This window comes from Pteronotus mesoamericanus, unplaced genomic scaffold, assembly GCF_021234165.1.
Source record: "Pteronotus mesoamericanus isolate MK-2021 breed Mesoamerican mustached bat unplaced genomic scaffold, CSHL_Meso_final scaffold_167, whole genome shotgun sequence".
Lineage (NCBI taxonomy): Eukaryota > Metazoa > Chordata > Mammalia > Chiroptera > Mormoopidae > Pteronotus > Pteronotus mesoamericanus.
The window spans coordinates 20,463,379-20,479,316 of record NW_026555308.1 but is presented as its reverse complement, the minus strand read 5'-3'; the positions used below and the strand labels follow the sequence as shown (position 1 = coordinate 20,479,316).

The 15,938-nt window shown below is 55.4% G+C and overlaps 1 protein-coding gene across 2 annotated transcripts in view; it reads left to right on the top strand.

Moving 5' to 3' along the window:
* GTF2IRD1 (GTF2I repeat domain containing 1) overlaps positions 1-15,938 on the top strand; it is a 106,804-nt gene that overhangs the window by 18,465 nt on the left and 72,401 nt on the right. For both annotated transcript variants that reach the window (XM_054589712.1, XM_054589711.1), the window contains exons 2-3: positions 12,344-12,472; positions 15,438-15,579. In XM_054589712.1, coding sequence (XP_054445687.1) covers positions 12,350-12,472; positions 15,438-15,579 — 265 coding nt within the window. In that variant the 5' untranslated portion in view covers positions 12,344-12,349. The remainder of the gene's footprint in view (positions 1-12,343; positions 12,473-15,437; positions 15,580-15,938) is intronic.

The window sequence follows — 15,938 nt, the reverse complement described above, 5'->3', positions numbered from 1 at the left end:
CCCGCTCCAGGCCCTGGTTTTCCCACGTGCTTGTGGCGGTGGTTGGTTAAGGGGTCGGTCCATTCAGCTCTGAATGACATGATGCTAAATGTATCCTTAGAAGCACTAAGGGTTTATTTTCTAAAGTGGCGTTAAGTTTGCTCTTGCAGTCCTATTTACCAACTTGCCTCACTTTTTTCATAAAGCAAACTACACTGTCCTTGACCTCCGCCACATTATCCCCAGGGCACATGATTGGCGGAAGGATTCTTATAGGTAGTCCAGTCTCCTTTAAGTGCATGCACAGACTCTCTTTAAAAGATCTTAATACTTGGGTGATTTCCACTTTGAAAATCCCCAGGGATGGGACCGATGGCCCTTGAGGCAGCTTGTTCTTTCATTTGGGGATAGCCCTCCCTGGGTTGAGCCAAAGCCTGTACCCTGAAGCTTCTACCAGCGCAATGTAAATGGACCTGGACTTAGTGTGGGACTTCAGGAGCCAGTCATGGGATCTGGGATGGGGGAGCTGATACACATCACCAGACCTGGCGGAACAGGTGCCGCTTGACAGCACTCGGTAAATGGTAGCAGCTACTGTTACTATTTTTACATTGTGGTAAAATACCCATCACATAAAATTAACCATCTTCGTCATCTTTTAAGTGTATAGCTCAGAGGTGTTAGGTACATTCATACTGCTTTATAATAAAAAAAAAAAAAATCTCCAGAACTATTTCCATCTTCCCAAAGTGAAGCTATACAAATTGGACACTGTCTCCTTCTTTCCCCTTCTTGGCAGCCGCTGGCAACTTCTGTTCTACTTTCCGTCTCTGAATTTGACTGTTCTAGGTAACACATACAAGCAGAATCATACAGTTATCTGTCCTTTTTATGACTTGCTTATTCACTTAGCATGATGTTGTCAAGGTTCGTTCATGTGGCAGCATATTACAGATTTTTCTTCCTTTTGAAAGCTGAATACTATTTCATTGTATGTGTATATCACATTTTCTTTTTCCATTCATCTGTGGATGGACCCTTGAGTTGCTCTCACCTTTTGGTTATAGCAAATAATGCTGCTATGAGCATGGGTGTACAAGATTTTGGGGGGACTTACTCTTTTATTATCAACATTGCTTTAATATAAGATCCCGAACAGGGAATGGAACTGAGAAGTCACCTCTTTCAACCCGTTATCCAGTGCTCGAGTCTGCCCACCCAGCCCCCCACTGAGACTTCTGGGCTTGGGGACATGAGAGGCGCATGATGGGAGCCCCCCTGCCTTCTACCACTTCTGACTGAGGGCCAGGAACTAGGGTGGCTTAGGGTGGAGGGAGGAGCCTTCACGAGTGGGATCGTGGCCGAGGGAAGGACACCCGGGCATCCTCTTTGTCTCCAGAGACACCACTAGGAGGAAGCGGGTTGAGGGTTGTGGCAGAAGACACACAGATTTGATGCTGGGACAAGCTCTCCTCAATGGCGGGAATGGAGGGACAGTGATGTTTATCAGGAGAGCCTTGGAGGCTGAGGTCTTTCAGAATGGATTCCACTTCAGCTAACATTTAATGCCCCCATGCAGTGAGGTGGGTCTGATAAGCCCCCTTTTACACACAAGGAAAGCAAAGTTTGGGGAGATTAAATCACTTGCTCATTAAACTCATTCTCAGGAAGGCAGGACTTTCTCTCCTTGAACGGTGCCCACCACCAGGGCTCCTGAAAGGTTAGTGGCTTGATTTGTCTTTATTTATAGCCTGCCTTATCTCAGAAGTGATTTGAAAGACCGATAAACTGTAAAGGGGATCTGAATTTGAAAATGCCTGCTGTGGAATCTGTCGCCACTAGGAATGTGTTCAGTTGTAAGAAACCCGATAAGCAGAGACTGGAGAAGTGCGGGGTTGGTTTTCTCCTGTGAAGAGAAGTTGGGAGGTAGGCAGCCGAGCCCTGGGGCAGCTGCTCAGGGACATCACAGTGGCTGGCACCTCTATCCCCTGTTTCTTCCATCCTAGGCAGTGGCGTTGGCCCTCGTGGCCTAAAGGGGCAGCCAGTACCTGCTCTGTGGGCAGGGGAGCAGGGTTGAATGGGGGTTGCGTGAACCAGCGACAGTGCCTGCTACTGAATTCTAGATTCTTGCTTTGGGTAGATTACCAAATGGGGTGTACGGGTATGCACACTCTGCAGCCACCAATCAGAAAGGGGATCTTGGTCTGGTATAAAATAGACCAGGAGACAAAAACAAATGGGTGACTTTACAACTGGTGAAGTCCGATTTAACTGGGATGCTTAAAAAAAAAAAAAAAAAATCTTTAAAAAAGTGTGATGTTCAGCCTGCTGAGTTATTACCTGTATATACACCTGCAAGGAAAAGAAAGTTACACTAAAAGTGGCTTAAGCGGCACGGACTTCTGTTAGCCAGCCTGAAGCCCAGAGGCGGGGCAGCCCGGGCCGCAAAGCGTCGCATTCTTCCTCACATCCGCTCTGCTGTCCCGCCACGTGCTGGCTTCACTCATGGGCTGGCTCCTCCTGTCCTCAGATGCAGTCGTGGTTGGGAATGTCGCATCAGGAGGAGGACATCCATGGCTGGAGTCCCTTTCTGAGAGCCAGAGAAACTTTCCTGGAAGCTCCTTGTGTCTCAGTGGCCAGAACTGGGTCACCTGCTTCTCCTTACACCAGTCCCAGGTGAAGGGATGATGGGCTTGGGGAGTCACCCAGATTTGCTGGCCCAAGCACCTGCCTTTAGATGGAGGACACAACGGGGGCTCTGCTGTCAGGGTCCAGGGGCGAGGACTTGGGGTCAGGGCAGGGATTTGAATTCATTTGTCTTGACCACAAGTCTGGACTGCTACCCATTGCACTGTGGCTTGTTTAATACCCGCTCGAGCTGCCCTGTGGTGTGGTCTGCTTTGTTCTCTGCCAGCTGCAGCGATGGGTGGACAGTGGGGAGGGAGCAGGAATTAGGGCCCAGACAATCCCATCCCCACTGAGGAGACCTGAGACAGGAGATGGAGTGTCCGGTGGGGATGGGGCTTCTGGGGAGGAGGGATGCCCCTGCCCCGCCCCAGGAGGAGAGATTTCTTTTTGTTTGTTCTCTCAAGCTTCTTTTTCAAGAAACACAAGCATATGGCAGCGGCTGGTGCGGGGGCCGTGTTTGGGTGGTGTGTACGCTTGCCTTTTGCATGGTTGAGTATATTTTTTCACCAGCTCTAGCACCCAGCTGGTACACAGAGGAGTGAGACTTGAGTCAGAGGTGCTCCCCTGGCATCCGGAAAATTCTAGTTCTTTCCAGTGGTGGTTCTGGGGTTCCCAATGGGGAAGGGATTAGAGAACTTTTTGGCAAACCCAGGCCTGAGCTTTGCAGAGGTCTGAGCTGAAATCTGTGTATCCAGATGTTGAGGATGTGGACGAGGATTTGTGACTGGGGTACAGGGAGTGGAGGGGTCCTGGACTCGTTTCCTGAGGCTGTTGTGACAAATTACCATGAACTTTGTACCTTAAAACATCCAAAACTTACTCTCTCTCAATTCTGGAGGCCAGAACAAAATCAGTACTGCTCGGTCGATTCAAGGCGTCAGCAGGGCCATGCTCCATGCAGAGGTTCCCAGGAGAATCCGTCCCTTGCCTCTTCCCGCGTCTAGTGGCTGCTAGCATTCTTTGGCTTGTGGCTGCATTACTCCAGTTGAAGGCCCGTATCTTCAGATCTCTCTGCTCTGTCTTGAGCAGGCCTTCTCTTCTGTACTTGTCAGATCTCCCTCAGCCTCCTTAAAAGGACATGTGTGATGGCACTTAAAGCCCACCTGGATAATCTAGGATAACCTTCCAGTCTCATGGCCGTAATGTAATCACATCTGGAAAGTGATTTTTCCATAAAAGGTGACATTTCAGGCTCCAGGGGATTAAGGCATGAATGTCTTTTGGGATCTATTTTTAGGCCTGTCATGTCCCTAAGGGCAAATATGAGTGGCCATTCTTGTAGATGGGCTCTCCTATAGTACATATTGGCTAGGTAGATGATGGCAAATGGAAATTCCCAGCTGACCTACCCCTTCTCTTCCCATCTCAGCTCTCCCCTACACTGTGGACACCCCAAACATATATCCAAGCCCAGTCCTCCCTCCTAGCAGCTGGCCCTTGGGGGTGCACCTGCATCTGCATGGCCTGCCCTCGGGGGTGTATCAGTTATTTATCGCTGTGTAATAAGTAGCCCCAAATTTAGCAACATCAAACAACAGTCATTTCTCACTTTAATCTCTCGCTGGGGCTTTACTGGGCTCAGCTGGGTGGTTAGTTTTCAAGGTCTATCTTACAATTGCATTCAAAAGATGGCTGGGGCTGGGGCTGGGGCTGGGGCTCGTGTGGCTCAGTGGATTGAATGCCAGCCTGCAAATTGAAGTGGTCACTGGTTCAATTCCCTGTCAGAACACATGCCTGGGATGTGGGCCAGGTCCCCAGCTGGGGGTGTGCGAGAGACAACTGATTGATGTTTGTCTTACACATTGATGTTTCTCTCCCTCTCATCCCCTCTCTCTAAAAATAAATAAGTAAAATCTTAAAAAAAAAAGAAGAAGAAGAAGATGGCTGGGGCAGGGGTCATCTCAAAGACTTTCTTATTGGTCTGATAGTCAGACTGGGGAAGCGCTGGGCCTGCTCAGCTGTGTCTGGATCCACGTAGCCTGTGCAGCACGGTGGCGTCATGATAGCCAGACTTCTTACTTGTTGGCTCCCCATGGTGCGTGTCCCAAAGGGAGGAGCCTGGAGAAGCTTGGTGCCTTTTGGGACCTGGCCTTGGAGGTCACATGGCAGCACTTCCAAGCACTCTGCTGGTTAGAAGCAAGTTGTTAAGGCCCATATTTGAGGAGGGGGGTTGCATGTCACCACTTGATGAGCAAAGTGTCAAAGAGTTTGCATCATGTTTAAAGCCACTCTGGGAGGACACAACAGAGAAGAGGCCCCAGGGACCCAGGATGGGGATTTGTTTGCGCAGGGAATTCTGGGGGACTGAATACCCAGGTGATGGCCTAGGACAGGTGTGGTTCCTGTGGGGCGAGTCCTCTTAGGCTTGGGACTGCCTGCCTCTTGGAGGAGGGCTGGAGCAGGACCTTCTGAAATGCGGGCCCAGACTCTGGGGCTATAGAGGGGACAGTGCGAGGTATTTCCTACTGGACAGTCCCAGAATCTGACCACGGTCTGTGTCCACAGCGCTTCAGGGGTCTGCGCCTGCTTCCCTCTCGCCCCGGTGAGGACCCCACGCCGCATCGTGCTCGCCCATGCCTCGGCCCGTGCTTCCCCCTTTGTCCGAGGTGCCCCTTCCTCCCCGTGCACCTTCTTCACATCACCTGGTTCTCACAAACCTGCCCCTCCCCTCAAACGCCTTTCCAGGCCCAGTTCTGTATACCAGGCTGGTGCTGGGTGGACCCGGGGGCGCAGAGGAGCTGGTGGTCTTGTGGCCGCCCAGGTACCTCTGCCTCATGGCAGAGGAAGAGCTGCAAGGGAGGAGGGAAGGAGGAGCTGCGGGTGCCCCTCTAGGGGGCAGCAGGCCCCTTGGAGGGTTGGACAGAAGGCACCTTCATGCCTGCAAAAGCTAAGAGTGAGCCAGGCAAAGGGGAGGAGCATCTCTTAAAAAGGTCACAGAAGTGCTCAGATCCAGAAGCTGGAGAACAGACATGTCTAGGGACCTGGAGACTCAAGGGGCAGGACCTGGGTTCCCATTTGGGCCACTAGCTAGGGAAGGCATCTTCCCAAAGTATCCCTGGGCTCTGACTACAAGCCCTTTTCCTCCAGGCCCAGGCAGGAGGAAGACCCTTCGGGGGGTCTCCTTACCTGCTCCTGCCCCGAGACCCCATGGGCAGGGAGGCAGAGTGCTAGATGGGGTCCTCTCCCCAGCCTGCCGAGCCCACTGATACGTGGGTATTCCAGAGGGGAGTGGGCTGAAGGTTTTGTCATGGGGTGAAAGGAACGTGGGTTTAGCTGTCAAGATCTGGGGTAAGGGACTGGAGCCTCCAAATCCTCTGTAACATGAGGGTGGTTGTGAGAATTAACTGTATACCAGGGGCTTAACCAGTCCTGGATGCTTAGGAAACGGCCCTGTCGCTCCTTCCCGCCCTCCGTCCGCAGAGCCCCCCTCAGAGGGAACGGTGGTCCGGCCCACCCTTGGCACTTGCTTTTCGGCTCTCGTGCTCTTCGTGTGTTTCCATGTGCATCTCGGAGGCCCCGGGCCCATGGTGTGAAGGAAAGGCCCCTGGGCCCCCGCCCTCAAACGCGCAGACCCCGCCTCGGGTCCTTTCTGTCTCCAGCCAGGAACATGGCCTGCCCTGCCGGTGGGTCTCGCCGGCTGCCACGCTGGCCCGTCACCGCACCCGGGGTTCCACCATTAGCCCCTCAATTAGAAGCGGGCCGCGTGTTCCAAATCTCATCCTGGCTTTGTCACGCGCTTTGAGCAAGAATGTCCTGCCTCTGTGTCTTGGGTCTTCACCCTTAAAATGGGCGCAGTCCCCCTCGCCCTGGCGCGCTCCCTGGCTGGAGGTCCTGAATGTCAGAGTGCTCGGAAGCAGGACTGCTGCCTCCAAGGGGCGGGCGGGGCCCCGCTCGAGGGCGCCTGGCAGGCAGCCATGATCGGCTGGCGCGAGGGGTGGCTGTACAGCCCGGGAGAGGAGGAAGGAGCTGGCAGTGGCAGCAGGGCAAGGAGGGACGGGGGTGGGGGTGTTGAAAGCCTGGATGAAGGGGAGCATCCGAGGTGGTGGGTGGGGAAAGGGGATTTTTAAGTGGGCCAAGCTGGGAGGTTCATCTGTAGCCCTGTACCCCTTTCCCTCCCCTGATCCCATCAGCCCCATTCACTTCTGCGGGACCTCGGATCACTGGGGGTGGTCGGGTGCTCACCAGAGCAAGCACCTGTTCCCCCAGGCACTCAGGCCATCAGCAGCGGAAAGGACAGGCTGGAGGACACCTCTCAGCTGGCCCGGAGCACCCAGTGCAGGGTGTTGGGGATTGGAGACCTGGCTAAAATGATGTCTACTTGCCCTGGCCCCAGGGCTGACTGGAATGGGCTTTCTGGGCCCATCTCTGTGGGTGCCTCCCAGCTGCAGGCAGGCCTGCCTTGGGCAGTGGCAGCAACAACTCAGGCACGGACACAAGCGCCTGGCTCAGGGACCGGGCTGGCCTCCAGCTCTCACTGGCCGGCAAAGCTGCCACTGTCTAAGGAAGGAATCCAGCAAGGGAGAGAGGCGGCAGGAGGGAAAAGCTGAGGAAACTGGAGTCAGGATGTCGGCGGCGCTGGAAACATCCTCAGAGAGCAGCCTGTACCTGGCTGTCTGTCAGGATGCCCTGGGAACTTAAAAATACATTTGTCCTGGGCCCCGCTGTGGACCTGTTGGCTCTGGGCTCCTGGGACCCAGGAATCTGGGGGTTGGACTGGCAGGTGTTGGCAGCAGCTGTGCTTCCTGCTTGCTTTCCTCACAGACGGGCAAGCAGGGCTGGAAAGCTGAGTGATGGGGCAGGCTTCACACAGCAGTGCTCCCGCAGACCAGGAACCCGGCATCTCTCCACGTGACCCGGCTCTGCATTTTGAGGCTCTGTCCTCTCTGGCCCTTGCCAGACTCTCAGACACATCAAGAGAGTAGCTTCCTCCTGTGACCTCCCTGGATAAAATGGCCCTGCTGCTTGCTTTGGGAGCCCCCCCCCTTTGTCCCGTCCCTCAAGGAGCCCCCAAGCCCTTCTCTCACCTTACGAAGTGAAATTGAATGTTTCGGACCTGAAGGCAGGTCTGAATGTCCACCACTTTCTCTTCTTTATTGGTGTCTGTCCTTGTTCTCAGAGGCTGAGGGGGCATTTGGGCTCCTGGTCTTGCTGGTCCCTGTGTCCTGGGCTGACCAATCTCCCTGCTTTGCCTGGGACTAGGGCGTTTCTGGGCTAAATCCAGGAAAGTGCCGGGTGAACCAGGGCGAGTGGGTCAGCCTGAGTGTCACCTGTGGATCTGATCAGCTGGTCATTCTGTTCCCTGTGTCCTAGCAAGTGAGAGGAATATAGTCCTCCCAACAGGAAAGAGCAGGCCTAGGGACAGACAGACAGACAGGACAGGACAGGCCTCATCTCCACTACCCAGTGGCTGGGGGTCTTGGGCTAGTCCCTTCCTGTCTCTGTGGTGAAGGCAGCTCACACACAGTGATGCTTTACCCCAGACATTCTGACAGTGTCTGGGCGTTGCTCGTGCTGCAGGCCCTGGGCCCGTACTTGGGAGAGCACCTGTCCGGCCACCTGTCCGACCCAGGAGCCTCCCTCGCTTTCCGTTGCAGGACTCTTCCTCCAGGATCGAACTGTATGTGGAGCTGCAGTCTCCCACAGTGCCTCTTGTTTTCCTGAGAGCCAGGCAAGCCAAAAGTTGTCAGACACTCTGCTGATAGCTTGCAGATGTCCTGGCTCCCACCTGAAGGGGCTGACTGTCACACTCGTTAGTTCTTAAATATTCGTTAAGTGCCCGTGAAAACCCAAGCAGAATATGAGGCAGTGGGGATACGGTAAATCCGAGACGCATGGCCTCTGGACTCCCAGAGCTCACGTTCTCGTTGGGGGAAATTAGGCAAGAAGCCCGCGAACAAGTCACTTCAGATCCACAAAGAAAATAAAAGAAGACATGGGGAGTGAGTGTATGGGATGGGGACTGCCCGTGGGGCCCCATGGTCAAAGAAAGCTCCAAGGAGCTGGTGATTGGACTGAGCCACGGTGGAGCAAAGGAGGCAGTGGGAGGAGGTGGAGACCTGGAACAGCCTTCCCCAGGGAGGAACCGCGTGTAGGAGGCCCAGGGTGGGCCCAGGTCACTGAGGGCCTGCAGCCAAAGGAGGTGTTGCTTTCCATTCTGCGTGCAGTGGGGAAATCGCCAGAAGCTTCTGAGCAGGAGAGCAACATGAGATTTATGTGACTGCTGTTTGCAGGGAGGACCAGGGTGGAGGGGGCACAGAAAGGTCGGGCAGCCAGTGAAGAAGTCCACTGCCAGGGCGTGGGCAAGCGAGGGTGGCAGCCTGGGTGGGCAGGTGACAAGGAGTGGACAGATTTAAGTGCACCCTGGAGCCGAGCAGTGACACTTGCCCCAGACTGTTCTAGAAATGACAGAGAAGGAACTCCGGGATGAGGCTTCAGTTTCAGCCTGAGCACCCTGAGCAGATGACCAGAGAGAAGCAGGTCTGAGCGAGAAACAAGGGGGTGTGTTGCCTTTGAGTTGCTGGTTTGATGTTGAAGAATAATGGAGGAAGCAGGCAGGAGGTGGCATCTCGGGAGAGGAAATGACAGAGAAATCGAGTGTCCCCAGCATATGTGTGATATTTGAAGCCAAGAGATTCCCTAGCAGTAGGTGGGTTGGCAGGGATGAGGTGAGGGCCCAGGACCCAGTACCACTCGGCAGTCAGTGCCAGGAGGGGAACCCAAGAGGTGTGGCGCCCTGGCAGCCTCTGGAGGTGTATGAGGACCAAGCGGGTGCTCATGCTCTCCCTGCCTGCCTCTTGGCTCTTGCAGACCTTGCCCACGCAGGAGCCTGGGGGTGGCTGGAAGTCCCTTGTCACTGAGGGCTTCCTGGCCACTTGTGCCCCAGGTCAGGAGCGAACTGCCTGTCACCCCTCTGATGTCCTCTCCCAGGTGCTGCAGTGGTATTTAGCTGTCTCCAGCCTTGCCCCTCACCTGGCCCCGCCCTCTGTTTCCCGGGGCAGGATGGCTCAAGTTGTGGCCTTAGTTCTCACAGGTGCCCTCCTCCAGGGACTTTTCTCCTGTTCATGCTTGGGCACTTGCCTCCTGGTGATCTGCCTATCGTGCTTTGTGTTCTCTGTTCCTTAGAGTTTTTTGGTTTTATCGGGTGAGTCTCTTTCCCTCCCTCTTTTTCAGTTGAGAACTAGCCCCAGTTTAAGCAGTAGATTCAGCGTGGTCCCAGCAGCCCTGGGTCTGAGTCTCTCCTGTGCAGGGGTTGCGGTTCACGGCTCCCAGCCCCGCGCTGTTGCCCTCTTCCCCAGCCAGAGCAGCTCCTGCCACTGGGAACCTGACCTTCCCTCAGGCTGGGCCTTTGCAGGAAGATCTCCTCCCTCCTTCATTCCCAAACATACCCCCTTGCCCAGGGCTGGGCCTCCTTGGGTTCTGGCTTAGGACAGAGGGTCCCTGGGGTCCTGATGGCCAGGACAGGGAGGCTGGGGATGGCCCACAGCCCAGCCTCCCTTCACTTCCTCCATCACCCCTCCCTTTCTGACTCCTTGGATCCTTCCTAAATGGATTAGGAGTCAGCAGCTGACTGGGACGATCTGGAGACCCGGGCTGGAATGCTGTCTGGTGCCTCCTACTTTGCCTTGATTCGATTTGGGCTCCCGCAGCCGGGAGGCTGGCAGGCAGAGGCCTTTCTGGGAATGGGTCAGAGGCTGCTGAGCAGGGTTGGCTGAGAGGGGGGGACAAGCCTCAAGCGCCACAGGCTGGCAAACCTCGCGTCTGGTTGTGCTGCAGAAGGCCCCTGCCACAGCGCCGGGCTGCCTCTTGGTCCATTAGCACGTCGTCTTTGTGGCCTGTCATACCCTCGACATCCTTACTACTGTGGATTTTGAACTTTTATAGCACTGCAACCTAGGGGAAGAAGTACATCTTACAAACATCTAGAAGTGAACCCAATACACATTTGGCCCGCTGCTGTTAAAATCAGTATTTATCCACATCCAAACAGCAGACTGAGGCCAGAGCCAACTCTGATGCCTCCCTAATTTCTTTGAACGTTTCTGTAACTGATGTTGGACACCTCTCACCTTGTTATATGTGATGCGCTCGGACATTTGCTCTTCGATGTCATTGATTTCATGACCCACTTAAAGGCCTCAGTTCTCGATTTGGACCACAGTGCCTTGGTCCCTCTTCTATGTTGGGCCTTGAGCGGTGCCCTGGGCGTGCAGCAGCGACAACCAGACTGACCCCTGCGCTCACAGAGCAGAAGGTCCAGGGACAGCTGCAGTGTCAGAAGACGCTCAGGGCTTGGCGTCATTTGAGGCGCCAGGCCCAGCTGTCACCTGCCCCGTGCTGCCCCCATAGTCATGTGCACAGACTCCTTCACCCTGATGTGCTGAAGTAAAGGGGGCTTCATTCGCAGGCTCCCTCCAGCCCCGGTCTCTGCTCACTCCCCTGAACTGGCTGCCCGAGACCTGTGCACAGAGCACTAGATGGGGCTGAGCCCCGAGAGGGAAACTGACAAACCTCTGCCCTCTCTTTTGCTTGGATTGGTGAGGGGGCAGCTGCCTCAGAGGATGGCACTGGTGCTGGGGAGGCCTGTGGGTGGGCTCCCTGGACCTGTTTCCTGGGGTCAGAAAGGGAGGGGCAGGATGGAACAGGAACTGAGGGAGGCCAGCCTTTGTATCTAGTGGGTGCCCAGGCCAGGCTGGGTGGGACAGGGGCCGCAGGCCTGTTTCCTGCCTGGGGAGTTCCTGAGAGGAGGCCCTGGTCTGAGGGTGCCTCAGCAACGGGGAGGATGCAGCTCTGTTCTCCAGGGACCTCATGACAAGGGGACAAAGTCCTGTGTGGAGGAAACTCTGGTCTGAGACAAGCAACCTCTGGACCTCTGAGACTGAATTCCAACAGCCAGAGGGTAGACTGTGGCCCAGAGGCCTCGGGGTAGTGGCCTTGCCCAGGGGAGCATGTGGCTTGATACAGTGCTGTGATGGAGGAGCTCTGGGACATGTGGGAGGCCAGCAAGGGCCCCCGACCCAGCCGCGGCAGGAGGCCGGGGCAGGGGGTGCCTTCCCAACAGAGGCAGCCATGGAAAGCTGAGAGTGGGCAGTCAGTGGATGACGAAGGGCCCATGAAAGGCACTCGGGGCAGGGAGAATGGAACCTGTGACAGCTGGGGCGCCATAAGAATGTCGGTATGTTTGGGAGCTGGTGACACTTAGAATACCCGGAACATGGGAGTGTAGACCAGGAACCTTGAATACCAAGCTGAGTCAAGTACTACTGTGGGCAGTAGGGAGCCGCAGAGGGTGTGTGCAGGAGAGAGCCATGGCTAGAGCGGTGTGCACGGGGAGAGGCGATGGTTGGGGTTCTGGACACACTGGTCATGGTCTTGGGCTCAGTTCTGGGGCTGCAGACGTGGGGGACGTGCTGTGGGCACACCTCTCAGTCACCCTGCCATCTGTGCCCACACCATTAAAGACCACGTATGAGCTGTGGAGTCCAGACCTGTCAAGGCTCTAACTCCATCGTGCATATGAGACCTCAGGAGAATGGAAGGCCAGTTCGCGTTCGTCCCACGTGGGAAGGAGAGGCAGCCCTGCAGTCTGGGGCCAGGCCAGGTGGGGTGGGCACCCACCATGTGGGCCAGGCCCTGTGGCGCATGCCCATCTCTGTTTACTCCCTCTCTTTCTCTCCAGGTGACCATGGCCTTACTGGGGAAGCGCTGCGACGTCCCCACCAATGGCTGCGGGCCTGACCGCTGGAACTCCGCCTTCGCCCGCAAAGACGAGATCATCACCAGCCTCGTGTCTGCCTTAGATTCCATGGTGAGTGCCCCTGCCCGCCCCTGGAGGAGAGGGACACCCAGCTTTATTACCAGACATGGTGCTTGAGTTCCACCTCTGCCACTTAGAGCAGCCTTCATGGACCCCAGCCTCAGGGTTCCCACCTGCATCAAGGGCCTCGGCCTGTGTTGGGGTGGGAGAGCTTGAGTGAGATCAAGAACGTAAAAATCCAGTCCTGGGAATAAACCCTGGCTCCGGCCCTCATCCCCTTGTCCTCATTTCATTACCTCTTGCCGTCCAAGGCCTGTCACTGGCACGGTCACAAGTCTCCTCTGCAGCACCTGAAGGGTAATGTGTGGGCAGTGATTCATTAGAGAGCTGTAATCCCAGCATTACAGCAAGAGCTGAGACTGCATCCCGGGGCTGGGAGACAGACACGGGACTCCATACATCACACCTGTGGCACCACGGCCTACACACCTAAGCTTGTAGCCGTTTACCCCAAATGAGGAAATAGTAATGTCGTTTTCCCCTAGTCTTTTACTGGGGGAAAGTTCTGTGGTGAAGGGTAGGCAGGTGTTTTTTAAAAAAGCCTGCATTTAAGGCCCTGGCTGGTGTGGCTCAGTGGATTGAGCACCAGCCTGTGAACCAAATGGTCACCAGTTCAATTTCCAGTCAGGGCACATGCCTGGGTTGCAGACCAGGGTCCCCAGTAGGGGGCACGCGAGAGGCAACCACACGATAATGTTTCTCTCCTTCTCTCTCCCTCCCTTTCCTTCTCTCTAAAAATAAATAAAATACGTATTTTTAAAAATCAGCACTTTATGATGGTGAAGTTGAAATCCAGAGAGGGCACACAGTGTGACCAGCTTTTAAAGTGGACTCAGGTGCAAAGTCTTCAGTTCCTCTAGGACAAAGGAGCTCCTTCCAGACTGTTCCTGCTGTAGGCAGTTCTAGGGCAGCTTCGGTGGTGTTCGGGCCAGAGGCTGGAGGCACCCCGGGGAGGCCAGCTGGGTGCGCCCCTCCCACGTGCAGGAGCTCCGCCCTCTGTCCTGCAGCATGTTAGCTTGGTGGTAGTGGGACTCTAGCTGACCCAGGCAGTGATGGCCCCGCTAGTCACAGTGGCAAGTGACATTTAAATGGGAACTAGTTCAAATTAAGTACAGTAAACAATTCCGTTGCTCAGTCACACTAGCCTCATTTCAAGTGCTAGTGGCCACAGTATTGGATGGTGAAGAAACAGAACTTCTCCCTCACGCCAGAGAGTTCTTTTGGGGAGCACTGGTCCAGAGGGGTTTTCAGAGGCTCCTTAGAGCTTGGAGGAGGATGACCCTGTAGCCAGCCCGGTGACATGAATAAAACAAGCTGTCCCAGCTCTGGGGCCCTTAATGAGTTTCCTGAGGGACCTTCATGGGTGACATGGCCCTTGCTTGGAAATGACTGAACTTGAGCATCCCCCAGGGCTCAGGGCCAGGGTCCTCAGGGGGTCTGCAGGGGTGTGGGGCCAAAGTGCTGTCTGTTCATCACCACCCTCCAGCCCCTTGTCTCAGACCCCGCTCCACGCATTTCCTCACGGCCCCCATTCTCGGTGCCTTTAGGCGAGTAGGCTTTCAGCGGTGGCCTCCGCTCCTCCAGCTAAGACGTGACCCCTTAACAAGGACCCTCCTCCAGCTCTGATGGCCACTTCTTTGTTAGAAACCACCAGATCTATTTGTCTTCGTTTGTTAATATTCTACAGCATTGCTGCGGGGAAAGGGAGAGGCAGATTTTTGTTTTAATCTTAGAGAGTGGGAAACGAAAACACCCCTCAGTAGGGGGTCCATGAGGACAGGCCTGCTGGCAGCTTCCTCACCCGAGTGACCCCAGGTCGGAGCTGGCACAGGAGGCATGGGTATGGCCCACAGAGGGTGTGTGTAGGTCACATAGCTGCAGAACTGTGATTAGAAGCCAGGCTTCCTGACTGTCAGCAAAGCACTACCTAACCCATATGAAAACCAGCATTTATTGGGCACCGACTGCATGCCGCAAGTTTTACAGGCAGGGTTGTCCTGGTGAGGTAGGTCAGAGGCCTGAGATAGTGGTGGTCTTGGCTGAGGGCCCCCTATGTTAGGGCTTCCCATGCAGTGGGCCTGCCAACCCCAACTCGGGGGCTGCAAATATACCTCTTTGCCTGGATACCTGCCTGGGATGCCCCAGTTTCTAGATTCTTTCCCGCCAACCAGCCCTCCTTGAATCCCCGCAGCCAAACCCGTTGAAAACTCTTCAAGCTCTGGCTGGTGTGGCCCAGTGGGTTGAGCGCTGGCCTGCAAACCAAAGGGTGCAAGTCTCAGTCAGGGAACACGCCCGGGTTGCGGGCCAAGTCCCCAGTAGGGGGCATGTGAGAGGCAACAACACACTGATGTTTCTCTCCCCCTCTTTCTCTCTCCGTTCCCCTCTCTCTAAAATAAATAAATAAATAAATAAATAAATAAGATCTTTAAAAAATAAAAAAGGAACCCCTCCAGTTCAGCTGCTGATCTCCATTGCACAGATTGAAAACTGGGGGCCAGTGAAGGACATAACTGCTCCGGTCTTTCAGGAAATGGCTGAGGTGGGATTGAAGCCTGGATCTGTCTGAGCCTTTGTTTTCCTGGGGCCCATCCCACCTTCTCCTCATCCGGGACTTAGAGAGCCCAGGACAGGATTGTCCCTGGGGCTGGGTCCAGGCTTCCCATAGGAAGCCCACCCCAGAGCGAGGAGGATGTGGGAGGAGAGAGGGCCAGAGGCCTGTGTCTTTGTCCTCCCCAGCCTCCCTACACTTCTCCCCTGACCTTGGCCAAGCTCGAGGTGGGGGGGGGGCAGGGGTCATTCATCGACCCCCTCTGCAGAATCTAAGACTGAGAATGTTGGAGGAGCGGCCCCTCCTTGGAGTTGCTGGCGGGAACTCACATCCCACCCCCAAAGCTGCACGGAGGTGTGCGGGGATGGGGGACCTTCGCCCAGTTCACACGCCCTGCTCCTCCTGTAGTGCTCAGCGCTCTCCAAGCTGAACGCAGAAGTGGCCTGTGTCGCGGTGCATGACGAGAGCGCCTTCGTGGTGGGCACCGAAAAGGGGAGGATGTTCCTGAATGCGCGGAAGGAGCTGCAGTCAGACTTCCTCAGGTTCTGCCGTGAGTACCCCGGGACTCCGGAGGGCCAGGGCACTGCATCCCCAAAACAACATCGGGGTGACTCGGTGTGGGGGGACGCCCCGGATAGGTGGCGTTATCAGGGGCGGCCCCAGTTTTAGTTGTAATTGTACGGCAGCCCTGCAGTTGACAAAGCCTGGCTGACTGAACCCCAGGGCCAGCCAGACCCAGCCGACCCCGTCTGCTCATTGACAGGAGACACTGAGGCCCAGTGTGGTTGCCCAGTTCCTGTGCGTCTCTGACACAGGGGCCGAGCCCATTTGTTCAGCTAATACTTGTTGAGTGCCTTCTGCGTGCAGCACCCTTCACAATGCCAACACATTTATCCTGACGTCAACCTT